This window comes from Abramis brama (assembly GCF_963993115.1).
Source record: "Abramis brama genome assembly, chromosome: 19".
In the NCBI taxonomy this organism is placed as follows: Eukaryota; Metazoa; Chordata; class Actinopteri; order Cypriniformes; family Leuciscidae; genus Abramis; species Abramis brama.
In genome coordinates, this window is record NC_139981.1 from 13,913,692 (window position 1) to 13,933,550 (window position 19,859).

The 19,859-nt window shown below is 36.7% G+C and overlaps 5 protein-coding genes across 5 annotated transcripts; 4 read left to right on the forward strand and 1 right to left on the reverse strand.

The window, feature by feature from the left end:
- The first annotated feature begins 1,096 nt into the window (after nucleotides 1–1,096).
- On the forward strand, nucleotides 1,097–3,827 carry LOC311069790 (glutathione S-transferase omega-1-like). The gene is made up of 7 exons (XM_084093228.1): nucleotides 1,097–1,152; nucleotides 1,348–1,425; nucleotides 1,683–1,791; nucleotides 2,336–2,558; nucleotides 2,849–2,950; nucleotides 3,046–3,152; nucleotides 3,520–3,827. Exons 2-7 carry the CDS (start codon nucleotides 1,395–1,397, stop codon nucleotides 3,668–3,670), a joined length of 723 nt encoding a protein of 240 aa, XP_083949354.1. The 5' UTR covers nucleotides 1,097–1,152; nucleotides 1,348–1,394; the 3' UTR covers nucleotides 3,671–3,827.
- A 1,632-nt stretch (nucleotides 3,828–5,459) lies between these two features.
- On the reverse strand, nucleotides 5,460–8,888 carry itprip (inositol 1,4,5-trisphosphate receptor interacting protein). Its single transcript, XM_084093212.1, has 2 exons — nucleotides 8,748–8,888; nucleotides 5,460–7,229 (listed from the first exon to the last, which is right to left on the reverse strand). Exon 2 carries the CDS (start codon nucleotides 7,213–7,215, stop codon nucleotides 5,611–5,613), a length of 1,605 nt encoding a protein of 534 aa, XP_083949338.1. The 5' UTR covers nucleotides 7,216–7,229; nucleotides 8,748–8,888; the 3' UTR covers nucleotides 5,460–5,610.
- Nucleotides 8,889–9,023: 135 nt separating this feature from the next.
- Nucleotides 9,024–11,725, forward strand: calhm3 (calcium homeostasis modulator 3). The gene is made up of 4 exons (XM_084093226.1): nucleotides 9,024–9,041; nucleotides 10,050–10,198; nucleotides 10,284–10,539; nucleotides 10,771–11,725. The coding sequence occupies exons 2-4, from the start codon at nucleotides 10,059–10,061 to the stop codon at nucleotides 11,221–11,223; spliced, it is 849 nt and encodes a 282-aa protein (XP_083949352.1). The 5' UTR covers nucleotides 9,024–9,041; nucleotides 10,050–10,058; the 3' UTR covers nucleotides 11,224–11,725.
- A 450-nt stretch (nucleotides 11,726–12,175) lies between these two features.
- calhm1a (calcium homeostasis modulator 1a) lies at nucleotides 12,176–15,706 on the forward strand (the record flags this gene model as incomplete). Its single annotated transcript, XM_084093222.1, has 2 exons — nucleotides 12,176–12,724; nucleotides 15,206–15,706. 2 exons carry the CDS (start codon nucleotides 12,176–12,178, stop codon nucleotides 15,704–15,706), a joined length of 1,050 nt encoding a protein of 349 aa, XP_083949348.1.
- A 2,423-nt stretch (nucleotides 15,707–18,129) lies between these two features.
- Nucleotides 18,130–19,151, forward strand: LOC311069476 (calcium homeostasis modulator protein 2-like; the record flags this gene model as incomplete). Its single annotated transcript, XM_084092655.1, has 2 exons — nucleotides 18,130–18,675; nucleotides 18,768–19,151. 2 exons carry the CDS (start codon nucleotides 18,130–18,132, stop codon nucleotides 19,149–19,151), a joined length of 930 nt encoding a protein of 309 aa, XP_083948781.1.
- Between the last annotated feature and the right edge of the window lie 708 nt (nucleotides 19,152–19,859).

Sequence of the window (19,859 nt, forward strand, 5' to 3'; positions counted from 1 at the left end):
GTGACCCAATTTCTGAAATGGAATGCAGGGACATTTCCTAGTTCAGTGGTCTAAATATTTAATTATTGCTTGTTATTATCTGTGAATTAAAAAAAAACAGGAATAATACATTTTTGAATGCAAAGGCATGGTCCCAAATCACCATTTTGGAAACTTTTTTATTTGGAATTGTTTTTTGTATTATTTTGTATTATTATTTTACCTTATATAGCCTATATACATTTTAACTATTAATAGTGTAGTAAAATAAAATTTTAATCTGTAAATTATAGAAAGTGATTAGTGAAAGTCACTTCAAAATAATTTACAAAAACTGACAAAAAACTATGATAGCCTACAACTATTTAACAAATATTAACATTTTCTAATTGTATCTAATATTTTCATTTTTTACAAACTGTGAATATAATGTAGGCCTATATAGTAATTGCATCTTTTATTAAGTTCTCAAATGTTATTTTATGTTTGTGCTATTTTGGTCGGACTTCATTTCTGGTGTTGCCAGGAAACGCGCCATTAGTGTTTTGTGGTCTGTGTAAAACGGGGACGTTTCCGGGGACAGGAGTCAGGACACCACACCAAGAACCAGCACTATCAGCTGCAAACAGGGACGTCTGGTCGCCCTATAAAAGTATTAAGAACACAAACTGATTTAAATCGTTATTTTAATAAGCAGATTCTTTTAGTTGAATAATTCTTCCTCTAGAAGATCGTCCCTAGCTATAGTAACGTTAGACAGAACATTGCTACTACAGTATATACCATCGATTTCAATGGTCACTCCAGTACGTTAATTGCTGACTGTAAAATGACACAGCAAAATTAGAGAAATGTATTGTAAGCACCTCGGAAGCGAAGTGCAGACTTCTGAGTAGTTTATTATTTTTAGTCGTTTTATAGGCTACGTTAGCTGTAAAATTAATATGGAGTCTTCTTCAAACAGAGAAAATATACTTTCAAGAATATTGTATTAAACGTAGCCTAGTGAAAAGTTTTGCAGAAGAGATTTATTTCGAAAGTAACTTAACATAGGTGTAAGAGGAGGAGTCATTGGTCTTCAGCCACACCTATTCTTCCATATAAAATCAACTTTGTTTCAAGAAGACAGCTAACGCTTACTTCAGTTACTGACAGGTCATACGGATCGACAGGTAAGCAAACCTTGAATTAGTATTTGCTAGATTTTAGTAAAACATGTTAAGCATCTATGATAGCCTCGAAAGCATTTTCACTTTCTTCCCACCAGCGCGTTATGTAACACGTAAGTTAGTAATGTTACAGCCTTTCGATTCTTATCTGCAAGAATCTACACGCTCGCAATATACGCTGTTTTTTCTTCTTTTTTTTAGTCACCTCACCATCGATTGTTTATTTCTACCTTTCTGATCACCATAATGGCTCCAACTGCAAAATGCCAAGGAAAAGGTAAGAGAGCAAAGAAATTAGACTTTTGCAGACAACTCGCCATCAGACCATCCTGTTGCATGTTAAGAATGTCTTCCAGATGGAAGTGATAAGCTATTAAAACATAATTATATATAATATAAAATATATTTTATAAATGAATACAATATTGCCTAATTTTCCATAAAAAATAAGAACCTGGCCTCCACACTTGAGTTCCAAATTATACTGATGAAAATCCATGCTTATTATGTAAATATGTTCCATTGGTGCAACAGAAAGTCCTGCTCCTGGACCAGTGCCGAATGGTGTTATTCGGCTCTACAGCATGAGATTCTGCCCTTTTGCTCAGAGAGCAAGACTGGTGCTCATTGCTAAGGGAGTTAAGTGAGTACTAATGTTGACCTGCTGTGCAATATTATTTAGATGGAGGGCTTAAAGGTGCAGCAAGCAATTTCTAAGAACCATTGTTGAACACTGTTGATATTTGAAATCAAGCCAAACACACCCCTCTCTTCATTGCTCCGCCCCCAAAACGCACTTACACACAAGTCCTATCTCTTGCCTGATCGTAACCCTTCTTTTCCAGTGATATTCCTCAGACCTTTTCTATTTTGTAATGTCTCTCAGCCATCTCTCTTTCAACAGTCATTCTTCAAATGTCCCTCTTGCTCACTCTCTCTCCTCCCTCATCATGAGTGTATACGCCCCCTACTGCTGATTGGCTACAGGTTTGATGTGGTGCTCGGTCCGGTCCACTTTCAACATCGTTTTTCAGAAATCGCTTACTGCACTTTTAATTGTTCTGGTGTGCCTAATGTGCTTAAGTTCTTTCTCTGTATTGGTTGCAAGGAAGATCTGGTTGCAAGAAGATCACTCTCTTAAATATGTAGCCACTATCCAAAATTGATTTTATATTCCTTTTACATAGGCATGAGATTATCAACATCAATTTGAAGGATAAGCCAGATTGGTTTCTGGTGAAGAATCCTTCTGGGACAGTACCAGTATTGGAAACCTCAAGTGGTCAGGTGGTATACGAGTCACCAATCACCTGTGAGTACCTGGATGAGGTCTACCCTGAGAAGAAACTGTGTCCATCCGACCCGTTTGAGAGGGCCCAACAGAAAATGTTGCTGGATTTTTATTCAAAGGTTGGCCATAGTCATTTGAAACATTTACTGTATTAAACATCTGCCTGTAGAAACTGATGATTTAAATATGGTCCTCCATTAGAAATCTCATCATAATCTTAAAATATAAAAATGTACTCCTAAAAATAAATATGAAAGTCTTGATATTACCTTTATATTATCAGTTAAGGAAACCCAAAAACCAAGAAGGTAAAACCATAACCTGAGAAGCATTACTTGTGTATTACCATATACATTTTTTATTTAAGTACATTTCTGCAAACATGAATGGAAATTCATACTCATTTCAGGTGATTCCATACTTCTATAAGATCTCTATGGGCAAGAAAAGGGGAGAGGACGTCGCAGCATCTGAAGTTGAATTTACAGAAAAACTCTCCCTATTAAATGAGGTGGGCTGAAATACCTACACTTTCTTAAAATACAGTTTATCGTGATGATTTATTAATGTCTAACTGCTTTCTTTTTTTCTATATCTTTTCTTCAGACTCTGGCGAAAAAGAAGACCAAATATTTTGGGGGCGATTCAGTCACAATGATTGACTACTTGATCTGGCCATGGTTTGAGAGGGCGGAGATGATGAGGCTGAAGCAGTAAGTTTTTGTTTTTTTATTAGTACATATATGAAATATATAATGAATGTGTAATAAAAACGCACACAAAAAATAAAGCCATTGTACCTGACAGAAGGAGGAATAATGTGCTGAGTCATGGAGGTTAAGTCAAACAGATATGCAAACAGTGATGAATGACTCAGATTAGTAAAGGTAGGGCTTTGGGTCGAGGTTCCAACTGGATTGAAAAGCACTTTGCTTCAGTAAACTTTGTGCACACACGATAAAACAACCCTTTTTTAAAAAGTAAACTTCATGTGAATGTAACCTTGCCTCTTGTATATTTCTCCAAATAATAGCTTGCTTGTGAAACTAATATTTCTGCATATCTCTTGTAATGTTTCAGTTGTTTGGCCAACACTCCTCTGTTAAGTAAGTGGGTTGAACGCATGTTTGAGGATCCAGTTGTGAAAGCCACCATGTTCAGCACAGAGGATCACAAGGTGTTCTTCGACAGCTACATGGATGGAAACCCTAATTATGATCATGGTTTATAGAGTAAAACAGGAAGATGTTTGTCCATCTGTGTGTGGAATTTTTACCATTGCTCTATTTCTATCAATTTACAGCAAATTGTGCTTTTTAAAATGGGTATATTAACAAGTTTGTCATTTATACATGAATATAAATAAACCAAATCTATGAAACATAAAATCATGTATCCTTATGTTTTTTAATCTCTTTTAATTCTCTCTATATTACCAGTTTTCTCTTTGGTCGAAAGTGAAATGCCACTGAGCCATAAAGTGCATGTTGTGAGGTTGCAAAACATTGCTTCCTGGAAGGGGAAACTGCCTAAAAGTTAGTCAAGTTAGTTTCTTCAACAGAACATGATGGAAAACAAGAATTTTTAAAAATGGTGACAGTGAAAAAACAAAATCCCCTTATAAAGAGTCTAAAGTCAAACTGGCACCCTGCTGCTGTATTGACTGATAAAAAAGGCACAGATTTCTATCTTAAAATCTAAGCAGACCATTTTACAGGAAAACCTGTGAAACAGCTTCTGCTTGGGCATGTACAAGCACCTCTATTGAACAACTACTGTAGAAAAGTGACAGACATGTCTGTCACTTTTCTACAGTAGTTGTTCAATAGAGGTGCTTGCTGCTCATACTTTGTTTAGGCATTTCAATCCCTTAAGTGTTGACACATAAGATCAAAACTGATTATATGGCTATGTATTATGATAATGTTACATAATTAACATGCACAACATGATATGTCATCATTTATAAGAACTCATGGTTCAAAGATCCTGAATCAGCTGCCAGATCGATGATGAATAATAAGAGGGTGTTTCTTCAACTTTGTGCACTTTTGGCCCTGTGTGCTTTAGGAAAAACTCCTTTAAGATCCTATTATTTATATACCAGAACTGTGTTTGCATTATTTTAGATGTGACAGAAATGAGATTTTCTGGTTTATAAATAAAAGGATGTAAAGGGAAAATTGAAAACTGTGGTGAAAATGGAATTTTGTCAATTTATTGCAAGCATTTTGTATGGAAGCTTGTTTCTGCACAAAAAATACAAAAGGTAATTGCGAGTTTATATCCCACAATTCCGGAATCCCAGAATTGCAAGATACAAAGTCAGAATTGTGAGCTGACTTTTTTTCCTCAGAATTGGACTTTATAACACGCAATTGCTCATATCTCACAATTCTGATAAAAAAAGGTCAGAATTGTGGGATGTAATGCGGCATTGCAAGAAAAAAAGTCAGAATTGTGAGATATTAACTTGCAATTCGACTTTATAACTCGAATCTTGCAATTCTGAAGGAAAAAAAGTCGCAATATACTTTACCTTATTTTTTATTCCTTGGCAGAAACAAGCTTCCTTACAATAGGTATCCTAAATACCCACTTGTTTTCATAATTACAGCTAGATTGGAAACAATGAATGAAAAAATAAATAAAAATACATTAATTTTACTACTTAATTTTAGAGTTTTCTTCACACACCACATCTTATTTCATCTCAAGCATTCTCTTCACTGACACTGTTTTCCCCTTGGTAGTAAAAAGGTACAGTAACTTTTGAAATAAACTTTATTTTATTTTATTACTATTATTATTATTATTATTGTTGTTGTTGTTGTTGAAAATTACAGATTTTAAGATTTAAATTCTTGGTTTGGGCTAGGAGTGAAATAATAAAAGCTATATATAAAGGCATTTGAAAAGTAGCAAAAATTTATGCTAAAACAATGTGACCTTCATATAACATATATAATAATAAAATTAAAATTAAATTTGATCGTCTGGAACATAAAAAGTGCCCATAGTTGAAGAAACACCTAAATATCATAATAGCATCAGTAACAGTCAGTGCTTAACATATTGTTTACATTCAAAGTGCATAACATCATGTAATTAGGCTGTAGAAATCCCCTGCACTCAAAGCCAGAGCAGCGGGTAAGTCTACGCCTGGTCTGTTTAGCTGAATTCATGTCTCACGTGACCGTTAGAAAAGTGAGGGGTATATTCCTGAACAAGCACAGATGTATTTCTGACCATCTCCTGAAAATGCTCCTCCATTTTGGCATATACGTGCCTCTGCAACACAAGAGGCCTAAACAGGTTTATCGGCTCTGCAGAACAGATCATTTTGGGAACCAGAATTTCAGCTGGGATCCGAGGGTTCCCAACAATGACCTGATAGAGTCTCTTTTCCTCCAAGCTTTGCTGAAGGAAGCTGAGCAGATCTCGTAATCTGTGATCAAGATTCTGCGGCTGCCACATCGCAAGACGTTTATTCAACAGCAGATGCAAGAGCGCCGTCTTTATATGGTAATTAGAAAAGGCGCTTCTCCCAGTCAAAGCCGTCTGCTTTTTGTGCAAGAAAGAAACTATCTGAAGACAGTGAATGTGACACGAGTTGGTAGGAAGTCTTTTCGCTAGGTATTTCAGCAGATTTCTTTCATAAACAGATAGTGAGAGTTGCCAGTGAATGTCTGAGGAGTTGCTAGTGTCAGATGGGAAATGAGAGATAAGGTAAGCATCCGTTTCCTCAAACTGAACAGCAGGGGTCAAGTTGAGGACGACAGTCTTGCCAGACCTAAACCTGATTTTAAGAGCTCCGGGGAAGTCCAGGTTCTGAAATGCCAGCTCAAAATCATACTTATGAGAGATCTTGCCCCATGCTTTGGTCACTGAGATCTGAAACCATCTCATGATCTGATCTTTCGACAAATATGTGGTGTTCCTTGCACAGAGGAGTTCCACCAAAGTGTGTTCATCAAGCTTTTCACACTCATTTCTATTGTGAAGCAGACATAGCATATCATCACCAAGATTGGTTGAGCCACAGTGACAGTCTGTGCCATTCCAACCTGGTTTTATGAGTTTAATCCTTCCACATCCTTGCAGGTCCAGTGGGATTTCAGTGGCAGGGTCGCACCAGAGCTGAAACTGGAACCTGAATGGCTGGGGTGGAGAAAAAGGCACAATAAGGTCACACGTAGGAGGTTTAGACACCCTCCAGGACTCAAACATACTTCCTATGCCAACAAAGTCCTCGACTTCCAGGTCAGCTTCTCGATCGCAAACACTTCTCAAAGCCTCAAGCAAATCATCTACAAAGCCTTCGATAAACTCCCGCACTCTCCCGCTCTCGTGGATAAAAGGGTGGAAGCGGGTCTTGCAGAAGTTATTTAGGACGTCTTTATCTAAGGCTACTGACTTAGCGCTGAGATATCCGGCACTGGAATCTCCGTCTTCGTCTTCCACTGGTTCTGGAACTTCAGCGGGGATCATATCCTGCCTGCAAACCTCAATTGTGAAGAAAATGACAAGGCAGAGGGCGCTCCAAAAGTACCAGCCGTAACTGTCCTGATCACCAATCACAGCTGTTTCTGTTTGTGAGATCTCCTGCTCCAGGCGCTCCTGTTCGACCTCCAGCTTCTCCTGGTGCTCTTTCATCCGGGCCAGAAGATCCTCATCTTGCTCATGGACGGTGGTGTTCTCATTAGGGAAGAGCAGAGGATGGTTGAGGATAGCGGCTACTACCACCACGCAAACCCGTGTAATAGCACCTTGCATCCTTTACTGTGCGTCTGGGAAAACATATTTTTGGATTATTATCAACTTCTTGAAAGGAAACACTATCTTCTAACTTTTGCAAAAACATGTCATCATCAGAGTGCTAATTGTGAACTGTAATAGAAAGGACTGTCCTGCACTGGGGAAGGAAGTCAGATAACCCTTGTCAAACAACATAAATTAAACCAGCCAGATAAATGTACCCAGATAGAAGTTTCCACTGGAAACAACTGATTTATGATTTATTTTTCTTCTACAAATATTGATATAAGGGGTGAGAATCTGCTTGACTTGATGTTTGGGTAAAAAAACTGTTCTCATCTATGCAAAGAACTTTGAAATTTTGCCTTGACTAAAGCTCAGGAAGCAACCTAATATATACTGAGGAGGATGTTATGTAATTGGTTTATTTACGGTGTGGCACTTGGAGTCTGAGTGATTCTTGGAATGAGGCAGATAAAATTCCATATTTATACAAACTGCGAGCTACTGGCACATTCAACGGTTCCACTTAAAAGCATTAGAGATACAGGACAAAATAGATTTAGTCGATCTATTGAACTGATATTCAATTTATAGAAGTAAATGCTACTTTTACTACACTAATTTTATTGATCAATTATGGCCAATTTATTTAGACCCTTTCCACAGAAAGGTGAGAAGGCAAACAAATACTCTCATTCAATTTCATTTTCTGAATTTTTTTGAAAAAAAATAATACTGTTTACAGCATTCATCAAGCTTACTTATATTGCTGATATTTTTAAGTATATGATTATTAAAAACACAAAATTGCAAACTCACAAATTTCAGTCTTTTAAACAGTATTTCCGCATTTTTTGATAAAAGGTCACAAAGAGTAGATAGAAGAGAGAATATTATATAGAAGATTAATCAACTAATACAAAATTCACTCACAACCTCACAAGGTATTTTGAAGGTTAAGCACCAAGGAGGTTTAATATATATATTTTTTTTTTTACATTTTTTTTTTCTTTCCGGTTTAGGCTCATTTGCATTTTTTTTTTTTTTTTTTTGTTACGATAAAAAACAAATGAATGCCAATGTGGAACAGCAGCACAAAATAACAAAAAAGTTTCTGAATAGTTTACATAATGACATCACTGGTAGTAAAGACGTGGGAAATTGGTGTGGCGCTGCATATTCCACAATCACTAAGGACCGAGACTAGACAACTAAATTTGTGATCACAGATATAGCAAATATGAAATAGTTAGAGACACTAAGGAAGAGTTTTTAACAATAATTAAAGTAGGTGGTAAGTTTGTCAGTGAGAAGACGACTGAAACTTGTAGAGGGCGGTGATAGGCTACTTAAAGGCAGAACATTTTACAAAGTCTCTTTTTAATCGCCAAACAACAGGGTATTTTTATTTTGACATATTAAGATGTTTTACAAGTCTGCTGTGGTCTTTTTTCATTTGTATCACAGTTACAGTGTCTTTAATAATCTATAAAACAGCAGACGCAAACCAGTCTTTGTTTTAAACCAAGAACAGGAAAATAACTTACACCGTAATCCAAGAGTTAACGTCCAGCGTTGTTCATTTCCTGAGATTAATACTGAACCGACACAAGAGAAAGCGCTGCTGCAGTACCGTTATTCCTCGGTTTCCTCATCTGCTCGATTCTCATGAAGCTGTTCTCACTCACAACCAGGAAGTGACCAAAGGGGCCGTTTACGCTCCTCTATAAAAAGCACGTGGGTCAGCCCTGTTCTTGAGTCAACGTAACCATAGCATGTAACGCACGCAAGCACACACGCCATTCTCCGGGATGGTGAAAACATTGAAGCTTTTTCTAGACGTGAGTTTATACTTACTTTAATAGTAGGCCTACTTAAATAATATTATACGTGCCTGTATTCATTGAGGATGTAGGCTACATGCAATTGCAAAAATAAATTGCACATACGTATTTCAAATTTGTTTTTTCGGCAAGGCATTTAGCCTACGTTGTTAACGAAAAAATTTCAGCTCTTTTGAAAGATGTGCGGCTGCGCAGACTAGCCTACTAAAAACGGAGGACAAATATGCCCACACGAGGTCGCTGCCTCACCAAAGTTCAGTAGCTTAGACAATACAGACCTAACGTTACCTACCATAGACTGTAAAAAAGCTACCTACAATAATGTTTAGATATGAGAGTTTCTGTCAAATAACCACCATTGCAATAATCCATTGGTAATGATTTTGAATTTTATCTTCGATGTTATTTTCCTAAGGGTGATGTATGCTATGAGAAAAATATCCATCACCAATATCCCAAAAAAAACCTAAACTAAATATAAACATGACTATAAATATTTCCTCACACGACCATTGAAATGGCGTTAAATTAAACAACAAAGAAAAGCAACCCCGTTTAAAGCAGTTTTAAAGGCAGGTATTTCTGGCATGCGCACATTTGGGTGTGACCAAAGGGAGCTTACAGGTGCGCGCGCGCCTTACTTGTGATCTCATCGCACTTCAGCACGCAGAGATCGCGAGATGCGTTAATAATTGTGAATCATTTCGTTTTTCACGTGATCCAGATAATAATATATAATTTTCGTTGGTCTTTTTTGCGTTTTTGTGACTTGAACAGCGCACATTGCAGAACAGCGTATTTGGCGGTCATTGTCAGATAAGTAGCCTCTACCTTTGACAGCCTCTAATATAACGTAAACTGTAATTAATGGATCGTTTAAAGTTGGTTTTACAATATTTCCAGTCAAATTCGGAGTCCATCTCCAATGGTATCTGTATAATATTGTCACTGATAAGCGTCAAGTTGTATACAAGTTTTGATTTCAACTGCCCCTGTTTACCGCAGTACAATAAGATGTACGCAATGGGGGTCATGTTCGTCCCCCCAATTATACTGTTCCTTTTGGGAGTGTTAGTTAATCGTCATACAGGGGTGCTGATGGAAGAGTGGGTCAGACCCATGGGAAACAGGACAAAAAATCCGGCAGTGGTAAAGTGAGTTTGAAGCTAAACAATATTATTTGACTAAATAATATTAATATTGATAATACAAAAATATTAACTATTATCCTTCTCCCAGATTTCTACTGTCATCAATGATGCAACGGGCCCTTCTGGCCCCCATGGTCTGGATTTTGATGACACTCTTGGATGGAAAATGTTTCATCTGTGCATTTAGTATGAACGTAGACCCTAAATATTTTACAGGAATACCTAACAGCACCGGCCTAGAACTAATCAAGATCATGGCTAAGGTGCCTTGCAAAGAAGATATCATCTTCAAAAACAGCAGTTTTCGGAAAGCTATATCACGCTATGTGCGTTGTTACTCTCAAGTAAGTGTGTTATCACTTTTTTTTGCACATTTTTTACATGCTTACATACATAGTCTTTAGTCAATGAACTGTGATGTCAATGTCATTTTTGACTTGATAGCTGAAAAGATTGAGCTGTACAAAGTTGACAGGAACAGACCTTTAGCAAATCTGTAGGTGGTTAAAGTCTTTTCATACCTTTGCATAACCACATGACTCATCTATTCTTGACAATTTATCTTCTTTTCTAAGGCAATAGGCTGGTCAATACTCCTCATCTTAATTTTTTTGGGTGCAGTGGGTCGCGTCATCAAGCCTTGCTTCAATCACGCCACTTTTCTGCAGACTCGTTACTGGAGCAATTACCTGGACATTGAACAGAAGCTTTTCGATGAGACCTGTGTCCTTCATGCCAGAGATTTTGCCAGAAAATGCGTCGTTCAGTTCTTTGAGAGCATGCGAGAAGATGTGACCGTGAGAATGCCCCTCTCAAGTGCACTCAGACCCAGCACAATCCGTAATGAATATGAAGAGGAAGAAGAGGAGCGTCTGCATGGTATTACCAGGCAAGATCAGGTGGATCATTTGCTGCAAACCTGGTACGAGTGCAAACCAGAACTGGATGTGACCAAGATGGCCTATAAGCCCAAAGTGTGTATCACTTGGGAAGATCACAATGGAAAGGCTATGTTCTCTGATGTGTAAAATTGAGAAAAACAGATCTTACCTCTTAAGTAAGGATTCATGCAAATAAGTGATGTTAATAAAGGTAATGAAAAATGTTGATGAATCCCAAAATTGTAATAAATTGAGGACTAAATAACTGATTATTGTTCATTCAGAGGCAAAAGCTTGCATGCTGATGCATATGTTATGTACTGTATTCATCAATGAATGTTTCATCTGCATATGAATTTAAAATCCAAACATCAAACATCTACTGTCAGATTATTGTCAATTCAGAAAGCCTTGTTTTAACCTCCTTCAAGAGCTTGCATCTGAATATGAAGCATTTGAATATGCTGGGATTTAGTTTGTGTAATTTTGCATTTCTCTTTCCACACACATTACACAACAACCTCATGGATATGGCTTGGATGCAAATGACTGCGGAACCTTGGCAACACCTGAAAAAATATGTGTACTGTTTATGTATATGTCTGTATGTATTGTATATGTGTATCTATTAATAAAATTAATATATATTAATAAAAGTATGTTTATCATCTTAGCTGTGCGACAAACCACTGTCACCAGATTTTGTATATTTGTATATTGTATAGTACATGTCTTGAAATGTACTTTTGCCTTCAGTACACATTTTCAGTGAGATCTATTTTGCCCTTTAGTTATGTATGGTTGACATACAGGAAACAATTTAAACACTGACTGGACAATGTGAGAACGAAAATCACACCCATCTATAGAACTTCTAAAGGAGTGGCCTGTCACTCATGGGTATCCATGCTTTAAGTTCACCAGGTGAACCTTTCATCACATAGGACTTATCTCTGCTCCAGCAGTCTTGCTTTCTTTTCTCTCTGACAAGATAGAGTAAGTCTTTGATTATTTAAATACAATTTATTATTTATTAATTAGCTGTACTATAAACTTTGCTCTAATATTTTGCTCTAAAAGGTGAACTCCCTTTCTGAAAATGGATAAGTTTCGGATTATGGTCCAGTTTTTGCAAGCCAACCAAGAGTCCTTTATGAATGGCATCTGTGGGATCATGGCTCTGGCAAGCGCTCAAATGTATTCCTCTTTTGAGTTTACATGCCCTTGCCTTCCAGCCTACAATTATGCGTATGGAATCGGAATTCTAATCGTGCCACCAATATGGTTCTTTTTACTTGGATATGTACTTAACAACAACATATCAGTGTTAACTGAAGAATGGAAGCGACCGATGGGCAAGCGCAGAAAAGATCCAGCGGTTTTGCGCTACATGTTCAGCTCCATGACGCAGCGCGCTCTCATCGCTCCAGTTGTGTGGGTAGCCGTAACTTTAATGGATGGCAAGAGCTTTTTGTGCGCTTTCAGTGCCACATCGGATTTATCCGAGTTCCTCAACGAGACCTATAAAAGCTTATCAAAAAATGAACTTCAGAAATTACAAGCAAGGATTCCATGCGAAGACGTATATGATGGGCATGATATTATCTCCAGAGATGCGGCCACTAGGTATATTCGCTGTTTTTCACAGGTAATGCTCAACTTGATGTCTAAATGGGGTTTTCAAAATAGGCTCACTTTTACCTATGACAATTAACGCTGGGTAAAGCAATGTTTCACATTTATAATTTTGAAAGACGCAGCAGCTGGGTGAATTGATATAATGATAATTATGCAGCGCGAGAGCCCCCTCCCCCTCTATACATATACTTAAGAAGATTTCAGATTCAAAAGCCTCTAAGTGCGATCTGAAATGTTCTTCTAGAATGATCATTTTTATGAAGCTCGTATATTTAAGTTCAGTAATTTCACTTAAATGGCAATGAAAATGACCTATTAATAGCCATTTAAGTGAAATAACTGAACTTAAATAAACGAGCTTGATAAAAATGATCATTCTAGAAGAAAATTTCAGATGGCATTTAGAGGTTTTGCATCTGAACTCTTCATATACATAGGCCTACATACATTATATATATATATATATATATGTATATACACATAGGCCTATATAGGCTATCTGTAAACTTATATATCAGTATATATCAGTATAATCGATTAATTGCATCTAACATAAAAGTTTGTTTACAATATATGTGTGTGTATATAAAGACTATTATTGTACTTATAGACATAGACATAGACATGTACATAAACACACACACACACACACACACACACTCAGCGACATATACCGGTATATGATATATAAAAATTTGATTACACACACACACAATATACACACACACACACACATATATATATATATATATATATATATGTATGTATGTGTGTGTGTGTGTGTGTGTGTGTGTGTGTGTGCGCGCACTCACCGGCCACTTTATTAGGTACAACTTGCTAGTACTGGATTGGACCCCCTTTTGCCTTCAGAACTGCCTTAAATGTGCAGTAAGCATACAGTACAAAAGTACAAGCAAGAGTTCGTTGTTAATCGGCAGCAGCATGCACTCAAAACCAAATTTACTCACACATATAGAGCAGAAACAATGCAACCTAGGCATCCCTTTTCAGGCCTTTCCCGCTTAGGTCTCTCCAGCTGGAAAGGTTTTCTAATGTTTATGTTCTAAACCGTTAAGGCAGGATAGATCCATGCTTTCATGTTGTTTACGCCAAATTCTGACCTTACCATCTGAATGTTGCAGCAGAAATCGAGACTCATCAGACAGGCAACAGAGCCTGTGTGAATTGTATCCTCAGTTTCCTGTTTTTAGCTGACAGGAGAAGCACCCGGTGTGGTCTTCTGCTGCTGTAGCCCATCTGCTTTAAGGTTCGATGTGTTTGTGTTGAGAGATGTTCTTCTGCAGACCTCAGTTAAAACGATATTTGAGTTACTGTTACTTTTATATCAGCTCGAACCAGTCTGATCATTCTCCTCTTTCCTCTTGCATCAACAAGGCATTTGTGCCCACAGAACTGCCACTCACTGGATAATTTCTCTTTTTTTCTGACCATTCTCTGTAAACCTTGTGCATGAAAATCCCAGTAGGCTAGATCAGCAGTTTCTGAAATACTCAGACCAGTCTGTCTGGCAACAACCATGCCACATTCAAAGTCATTTAAATAACCTTTCTTTCTGGGAAAAGCCTCAGAATGGGAAAGCCTCAGAATGCTTTCCCATTCTGAGGCTAGTTTGTACTTCAGAAGATGGTTTTGATCATGTCTACATGCCTAAATGCATTGAGTTACTGCCATGTGATTGGCTGATTAGATATGTGTGTAGTATTACAGTATTGGGCAGGTGTACCTAATAAAGTGGCCGGTGAGTGAATATAAACAAACAAACAAACACACACACACAAATATAAGCAAGTTATTTTTTTGGACAATAAAGCTTTTTACAATTAATTAAAATCCATCTAATCACTCTGCACAATAATCCAGGGACAATGAGAATCATGCTTTTTTTCCTTCTAAAAATCATATGAAATCGCCATCTCGCAAGTTTTAATGTCAAACATGCACCTAGAGAAAAGACAAAACTATCTGAGTAGAGATTACTACTAGAATTTATTGTAACACTTTACAACAAGGTTCATTAGTTAACATTAGTTAATGTATTAACTAACATAATCTTTGTTAATGTTAGTTAATAAAAATCCAGCTGCTCATTGTTTGTTCATGTTAGTTCACAGTGCATTAACTAATGTTAACAAATACAACCTTTAATTTGAATAATGTAGCTATTAGTAAATGTTGAAATTAATATTAACTCATTAATAAATGCTGTAGAAGTATTGTTCATTCAGTTCATGTTAACAAAGGTAGTTAACTAATGTTAACTAATGAACCTTATTGTAAAGTGTTACTAAATTTATTTTCATGATTTAAATCAGACATTTTCACAGTTACACAAGAGATTATTAAAACAGGCCCAAGAATAATTCGGACCTCATGGTAGAAATGATGTATGAAATACAATTTGTTTAAATTGGGCTACTGTATAAAATGCATTAATCTGTTGTAATGTTTTTTTTTGTTGTTTGTTTTTTAGGCCTGTGGATGGACCTTTTTAATGATAATAACTATACTAGCCTTCTTGATAAGAGCAATAAGACCTTGTTTCACTCAAGCCGCTTTTCTTAAAACCAAATATTGGTCACACTACATTGATACAGAGCGCAAACTATTTGATGAAATGTGCAAAGAGCACGCCAAGACCTTCGCTAAAGTCTGCATACAGCAATACTTCGAGAGCATCAGTGGTGAAATTGTTCCACAACTTTCCACACCCATAAAGAAAGGGAAAGGTAATAAAGATGATGATGGGGAAAAACAGAAGAGTGACGAGGAGAAGCTTCTTGGGATCCGTAAAGAAGACGACATGAATAAAGTCCTGTGGAACTGGCATATATGTAAACCTCCACTACTGTTGAATAAACGTGTTGAAGATATGAATGGACATGCACGCTTGGATACTCACAGCTTTTCTGATGAATGCCACACTCAGAAACCTATGAAGAAAACAGCTGTGGCATACTACTCCAAAGTCTGACTTAATGTTTTAATCTTACTTATGAAGAATTGAATGAAGTGCTTTAGCAGTACTCACTGTCAAGAGTCCTGTTTTCCTATCTCATTTTTATTTATTGCATGTAACTTCCTATTTTATATCCTCCAGAGACTTCAGTCGATCTACTATATGTTGTGTGTTACCATAAATAAATGAGAACATAAATAATAGGATATCATGGGCTTTTCTGTGATACCGTAAAGTAACGTGTTAAAGGTGTGACCAATATAATAATAATAGAGTGATGATGACGATGTTAATGATGAATATGACACCTTTTTATCTCTGTTTAGTTTCTTATGCAACAAATTAAGTCTTACTAAGTTTAAGTTATAACTACATTTAAATTCGGGAGGAGTTTGTCTATCTAATCGGTCAGTTATACCTCAAGGACTTTGGTTATTTTTTCTGGTATTTAGCCTCGCCCGCTAATAGCAAGTTTCGATGGCTTCTAAGTGATCAAAGTACCACGTCCTAAATTATGTTCCTCACAAAACCAACAGATATCACATCCTAAACATTAAATCCTATCAGAGATTGCATCCTTGGAGGCTTCACTATAGAAAATCATTGCTGTTTGGTTGCAATTGTCTAACTGGATTCGTAACTCTTGAGTTTACACCACCTGGGGCTCGTACCATGATGGCAGTTAAACAAACTCAGGGTTACTAGTTTAGAGTTGACAAAACCAAACCAATTCAAACAGTCCTTGTTGGTACCATGACGCTGTTCATCAACTTTCTCTGTCAACTCAAGCAGTGGATAAGTTACTTAATTGCATCAGACATGTGTCACTTTGCTCACAGCTGATTGGTCCAGTTTTGGTTTGAGATCTCACCCAGAACATAACCTGCCCCAGAGCAGGTTAGCCGCCGAGCGTACAGTTCTATGGCGATGAACATCGCTAAAAGCCAAGCCACTTTCATGGTGCCTAAAACCCAGGGTTGGCACAAAAAAAACTGAAACATAATTGGCTATAGCAACCTAAACCGGCTTCATGGTATAGGCCCCTGATGGTCTTGAGCTCACATTTCTCTCTCAAAATGATGTTTTATTTAACAAAGTTCGGGAGGAGCACGTTCAGATAATTAAACACCTGTGGAGCACATTCAGATAATCAAACCTTATTAAAGGGGAAGGAAATGGTTCGGGCCAAATTCCGAGCCCGGAGCCCTCCCCCGGACAGCACGCCAAATATGCATAATCTTTACTCAGTTTAATATGATGTAAGTGTGAACTCGTGAAAACAATTATTTAGTTATGTTCTTCAGTTTAAAAAAGCAGTATTTATTACTAACCAAAATTACTCACCAGTGAATGTAAGCAGAGGTTCTCAGCCAGAGGTCACAAAAACTTACACTCTAAAAGACTTACACTCTAGATGAATTAAAATGATTTAAAATAAGACAAAATTAGCTTTAGAATAAGGTAAAACAAGTAAAAATCAAGGTAGTTTTTATTTAATTCACCCCTAAAATTCTGGAATTCTAAAATGTAATTATTTTATTTTTTCAATTATAATTAGTGGCTTATCTTAATCTATGGTCATTACTAATTTCTGTTCATCAAAAAAGGGGAGGGGTGAACTTCAGTATTGTTGTGGATAATGTGTGGCCTTAGGGTCAAAACCACTGTCTTTAAAGGAATTGTCTCCTTGATTAAACACACCTAGTTTAACTCCAAGACCTGCAAAAGGAGTGTCAAAAAATGAAGTCTGGAACTTGGGAACCACTGCCATAACCATTTCTACTGGGTCTCAGGAGTAATTTTGAACAATACATTGGATGGCAGTTAAAGAGAAATTAATTGTTGTTGTTTTTTGTGCATGTGTCTGATCTCTCTCAATTACTTTAGCCCATCCTATTTTAGTTCCATTAATGCTGAAACCAGATTGTAATTGCTCTTGGTGATTCACTTCTATATGTACACAACAGACGGAGGAGGGAAGGATCTCACTTCTTTACCACAACAAATAGAGCTACGTATAGAGATTTTTGTTGTTGTCGTTGTTGTTTTAAAAGCATCTTTTTCAATCTGCTTCTGGTTGTACATGATTTTAAAACCTTGTGGATGTTCAGCAAGACCATTTGTACCTCCTGGCTCTGGAATGTAAGTCTTTATTTCAGAAATTCTTTGATTTTTCAATTGATTTTCGGATTTCAATAACTTATTTAAGTGGCACAGTAAGGCTTGGGGGAACTTTTCCCAATGAATTGCTTTTATATGAACTAAATGCATATTGTTACTCTATGACTACATTTCTCTTGGAAGTATTTGTATAATAAAGCTGTTTCTGTTTGCCTTCTTCATCTGTCTTTGTCAGGGTTTTAGGTTTTATTTACAGACAACAATCACCATCAGCGGAAAGAAAGTGAAAAAGAAAAGCAAGCTTATATCAAGTGAAGATGTCTGTGCTTTTCTCAGAATACATCAAATTTATTGCACTGTACATCAAGAGTAAGGATGCTATGGTCTTCAATGGTCTCATAGGTTTAGGAACGGTGGTCGGTCAGACAGCATACAACACCTTAGCTTTTGACTGTCCATGTTCACCAAAGAAGAATTACCTATACGGCCTAGCTGCCATTGGTGTACCGGCCCTGGCTTTCTTTGTCATTGGGGTAATGCTGAATCAAAATACCTGGGACGTTGTGTCAGAGTGTCGCACCAGAAAATGCCAGAAACTATCGGTGACTGCTGCTTTTGCTCTTTTGGGCTCCATTGTGGGCAGAGCAGTCGTTGCCCCCATCACTTGGTCTGTTATTTCCCTCCTGAGAGGGGAGGCGTATGTCTGTGCTTTCAGTGAGTTTGTAGACCCCTCTTCTTTGGATAATTTCTCTTCAAATACACTTGGTCCAGAAATCATGGCCCGGTTTCCATGTAAGGATGTACCTTCTCCATTTATGAACTACTCAGGAGAAGTTGAACGCCAGTTAAAGTATGAATCCCAGGTACGTATCACTTTTTATAGTGTTGTTATTGTCCTTAATTGCATGAACACTTCTTGTATGTTCAACCTAATTTTTTTCTCTTCTTCATCTAGCTGTTCGGCTGGTTGCTAGTAGGAATCATCTCGCTCGCCGTCTTTCTCCTTCTCTGTCTGAAAAAATGCTTCTCTACTCTTGGCTATCATCAGGAGGCGTACTGGTCCCAGTATCGTTCCAGCGAGCAAGCTCTTTTCAAGCGTACAGCTGAAGTGCATGCTAAATACAATGCGGCTGAAAATGTCAAGAATTTTTTTGGCTTTGTGGCCTTGGAAAATCAGGAGAAGGAGCTTCTAGCAAACTGCAAGGGAATCAAGAGTGTCATTCCCAGACTGGAGTGGAACCGCATCACTGGAGTTTACATGTACAGAGAAAAGGATGACACTCCCCTGTACAGCCGCTTGAACAAATGGGCCATGTACACAAATGAGCATGACTGTTAAGTACTTGACAAAGAAATGGACATTTTATTCTTTACCTATGACAAATTAGTGTCTGATGAATAATACTACACACCTAAAAAGTAATACCTTTGGTATTATGAAACACCCAAGAATTATGTCTGCCATAAAGGAAATTTTAAAAATGCAAGGAATGGTTCACTTAACAGAATTCAAAAGTTTTATAAAAGAATAATTATTTTTATTTCTAGTGCAAAATTGTTATTTTTTAATAAATCAAGTAATTTTCTGATAAAAAAAAGTGTAATATTCATAGACTAAATACTAGTGTGCTAGTATTGTTTTATTTAGTTTGATTGTTGGAAGCAGAACCTAAATGATTATAATTACAATGTAAAAATTATTAAAACTTATTAAAGTTAACTAATAGCAAACAAAGAAACAAATAATATATATTGCTGGACAATGCTCTAGGGACTGTGTCCCTTGTTTAAAACTGCAAAAAAAAAACTGCAAAAAAAACTGCAAAAAAAAAAAATATATATAGATATATATATAATTTATGTAGTTTTAGATATAAAATATATGTTTTAATTAGTATTCATATGTTTATATTTATACTATATTTAGATAAAAAAAAAAAATGTAATTAAAAATATATATATATATTTTCTGCCTTTATCTGTTGCAGCCTGCCATGGTTAATTTCAAATCTAAAAATATAATAATTTGGGTGGCACCAAATAATTA